The sequence below is a fragment of the Quercus lobata genome, chromosome 2, assembly GCF_001633185.2.
Source record: "Quercus lobata isolate SW786 chromosome 2, ValleyOak3.0 Primary Assembly, whole genome shotgun sequence".
Taxonomy (NCBI): domain Eukaryota; kingdom Viridiplantae; phylum Streptophyta; class Magnoliopsida; order Fagales; family Fagaceae; genus Quercus; species Quercus lobata.
In genome coordinates, this window is record NC_044905.1 from 50,630,736 (window position 1) to 50,634,454 (window position 3,719).

At 34.8% G+C, this 3,719-nt stretch overlaps 1 protein-coding gene across 1 annotated transcript; it reads left to right on the forward strand.

The window, feature by feature from the left end:
- Nucleotides 1-569: 569 nt before the first annotated feature.
- On the forward strand, nt 570-1,891 carry LOC115977997 (probable serine/threonine-protein kinase cdc7). The gene has a single exon (XM_031100028.1). It carries the CDS (start codon nt 891-893, stop codon nt 1,431-1,433), a length of 543 nt encoding a protein of 180 aa, XP_030955888.1. The 5' UTR covers nt 570-890; the 3' UTR covers nt 1,434-1,891.
- The last annotated feature ends 1,828 nt before the right edge of the window (nt 1,892-3,719 follow it).

Consider the following 3,719-nt stretch of genomic DNA (forward strand, 5'->3'; position numbering starts at 1 on the left):
GCATCCAATTAAGTTGTATAACTGGCTGGAAACTCAGATTTAGTTTGTTATTTTCTATTTGATTATTGAATGCCCTATAGATTTTATAATTTTGAATTATGGATATAATTTTTATTTATTTTTAATTTTAAAAATTGGTAACATTTCCGTGCATCGCACGGGTTAGCGACTAGTTTCTTATAAAACCAAGGACGTTTTATTTTTTCTTAAAAAAAAAATATATATATATATATATATATATATTTCCATAAAGAGACCGTTGTACCTCACAAGTCTAATTTAGTAATTTCATTGCCCCTTTAATTAAACAGACAGTCAAACCCCCCAAAAAAAAAAAAATCAACATCACCATACCAAACCAGGCCTAGCCCTACTAATAAATAGAAATTGAATTCCCAAACCTTAATTTGACATAAATAAAAAGAGAAAGAGAAATGGTAGCAGTGAGCCACGTGTAAGGAATTGGTAGAAGATGAAACAGTATATTATAGGTAGCTTAATAGACCGACCCAAAACCAAAACCCAAACAGACACATAAATAATAACAATACAATACGTACTACTAACACATAACCGTCCCAATTAAAAAGCCGTCCATTTTATCACTTTCCACTTTCCACTTTCTAGTTTCCAAAGAATCCAAACCCCACCACCCCTCTCTCTTAACTTTCCTCTCTCTCTCACAAATTCACAATCATATCTCAATTCCTCTCAACTCTTCACTGTTTTCTTTTTTCTTCCTAACAAGAAGAGTAAAGCGCAATGAAAATGGAATCCAAATCCAACGCCAATCATATTCCCTACTCAGATCTCGCTTTCTAGTTTCTCTCCTTCACAAGCAACTACTGCTACACTCTACTACACCCACAATTTTTTTTCTGTCTATAAAAATGGCTACCCTGCAGAAATTCAAGCTCCTTGCAACTCAGTGCGCGGTAGTCGCCGGAAGCCCCACGAGGAGCCCGTCGGCGAGTCCCGTCATCCATCTCCGTCGCCGCAAGACTCTCCGGATGCTCCTTAACCGCACGGACCGACGATTCTCTCGCCGAAACGACTCGCCGTCGGAGATGGACTCCGATCCCAATCCCACATCGAGAAACAACAACAACAACAACAACAACAATAACAAGAACAACAATAAGAACAGTAGCAAAGAGGTTAGGGTTCGGCATAAGTTAAAGGACTTGTTCGTGTCCTCTCCGCCAATTGAAGATAGGGTTTCCGATTCTAGATTTAACCGTCAAGAAGATGAGGCCGGGTTCTTACCGGCAACCGGAAGCGCCGGTGGCAGTGGAGGAGGAGGAGGAGGTGGAAACGGCTTTGCGGCTAGGCGTGGTGGCGGAATCGGCCCTTTCAGACCGATAACGGCGTCGTTCCGGTATAGATTGCTGAGAAGACCTTGGCGACCTGTACTCGTCACCATTCCGGAGTAGAAACCAGCCAAAATAATTGTACGGATATATTCCGAAATTTCCTTTTTCTTTTTCTTTTTCTTTTTTTATTTTTTTATTTTATTTATATATTTCCTTTTTTTTGTTTTTTTTTTTTTGTTTTTTTTTCCTGTGACATTTTGGAGGTATTTAAAATAGATGAGGCAAAAATGTGAATATTTTGGGTTTGCTAAAATGCGCTTGGAAAATGGGCGCAAATTAGCGGCGCATTTTAGCAATGGAAATATCAATAAATAAAGAAGAAGAAGAAGAAGAAGAAGAAGAAGAAGAAATGTTGTATTATGTATATGATGGTCTTAAAAAGCAAATTTGTGCTTTTCTATGGGGTGTTGGGTCCATGAGATGAGAGAGTGGGATTGATCATGAAGACAAGGTTAAGACAAAGATATGAACAAGGTCTTAATTTTTTAATAAAAGCTCTCTGTCTCTATTGCATCTTCCATGTGTTGTTGTTCAGAGATGTTCCATAATAATTAGTTTTTTTTTTTTTTTTTTTTTTTTGGCCATAAGAGAATGAAAATAATTATGTTAAGGATGTGGATATATATATACATACATATGTATATATATTATGGGTGTACTTCTAGTTCTCTCTTTCTCTCTCTCTATATATATATATGTGCATGTAGGACCCAAATGTATGTAACTTAAGGTGCTGAATGGTGAATACATACTTTGTTCTTTATTTATTGGGTCTTATATTTTTTGGATTTTAATCATTATACGAAGCAGAGTCTACATTGTAATCAAGCTTTTTAGATTTGTGGAGCTCTTTGTCTGCTTCAATTCAGATTTGGGCAGGCATGTCAAGTATAATTATTATGGAAAATTTGACTTTTGAATATAATAAGGTTTGATTTGGTGGAATTTGTGGTAATTACGACAATGCTAGATATACAGGAAAGCAAAATGACCCGTAATTCAGTAAAATCATACATGATACATGTGCAATTTGGTTTTCTTTTTATGAGATTTTGTTACAAGTTGATGGAGGCAAGAAAATTGTCATTTCCCAACAGCCACTTGATTGCTTTGCTTATCTTGGACCTGCTTGGACCACAACCTTTTACCAAGTCATATGGTGGGTGTACGACTTTTGGTGTATTCTTTACGCATGAACAAATTTCACATAGACGAGTCAATGTCACCATTCCATTGGAAAATTGTGTTGTGTCATTTTGGAAGAGGAATCTTTAGAGGTTATTATTTCATAATTCTATTTGGCAACTTAGCGATAATTATTCATGTTTTAGATTGGATTATGTAGTTTTACCATACAAATTTCTCTCAAAAATCATGAGAAGTTTCAATAGAGGATAGGATGAAACACGTTATACTACACATTACATATTCTTTTAAGCAATATAAGAATCCAATTGTTTTTTACTCAAAAGCCATAAGAAGTTTTAATGGAAAATAGGATAAGACATGTTATACTGCACATTACATGCTCTTTCAAAGATATAATAATCCAATTGTTTGGTGGCAGTGTTTGCTTGAGGTTGCGAATATTTTAGAAGTTCTGTTTTGGTTCATTTGCTCAGTTTGAGTCTACTCACGCTGCTTCTTTTTTTTTTTTTTTTTTTTTGAGAAGATTGTACTGAGTCATTTGACTTTGGATTTTATATTATATTTCTTCTATATTTTTTTAATCAATAATATTTCTGATTCATCAAAAGAAAAAATAGTACGATTGGTGCGATACGAAATTAGTATCTTGAGCATTTTATGTCAATTCATCCCGCACAAAATGATGGTTCAATAACAATTTATGAAAGTGATAATAAAAAATAACAAGAAATATTCACCCTTATTGTCTTATTGACTCACTCCCACCTATTTAAAAAGTCCTATAAAAAAACCCAGTCTATTCAGTATTTCCAAGTTCCAAGAGAGCTATTTTTTTTTTTTTTAAATAATTCCGAAAGGGCTAGAATTTTAAACCGGGGATGCAATGGATACATGCAACATGAATTGCAGCATCTCAGATACTGTTTGCGATTCTTTACACGTTGCAGGTCAGGTATATTGTACATTTGTATTGTATCACTGTATGGATTGGAGCCTAGAACGAAGCTGGCGACAATTTCTTTCAAAGAAAATAAGAGGAATCTATTTTGCCTTCTTCCTTAATGAACTGTAAAAGCAAAAGGACACAAGAAATCTATATGCTTTTGAGCTGTAATGCACAAATATTTTTGACCAGACCAGGAAGTTTTCATTGGAATCAAATTTGAGCCTGAAAGAATCAAAAAATTAAAGAAGTTC

Coding starts and splice junctions, on each gene's coding strand:
- LOC115977997 (XM_031100028.1), top strand. CDS start 891: ATGGCTACCCTGCAGAAATTCAAGCTCCTTGCAACTCAGTGCGCGGTA.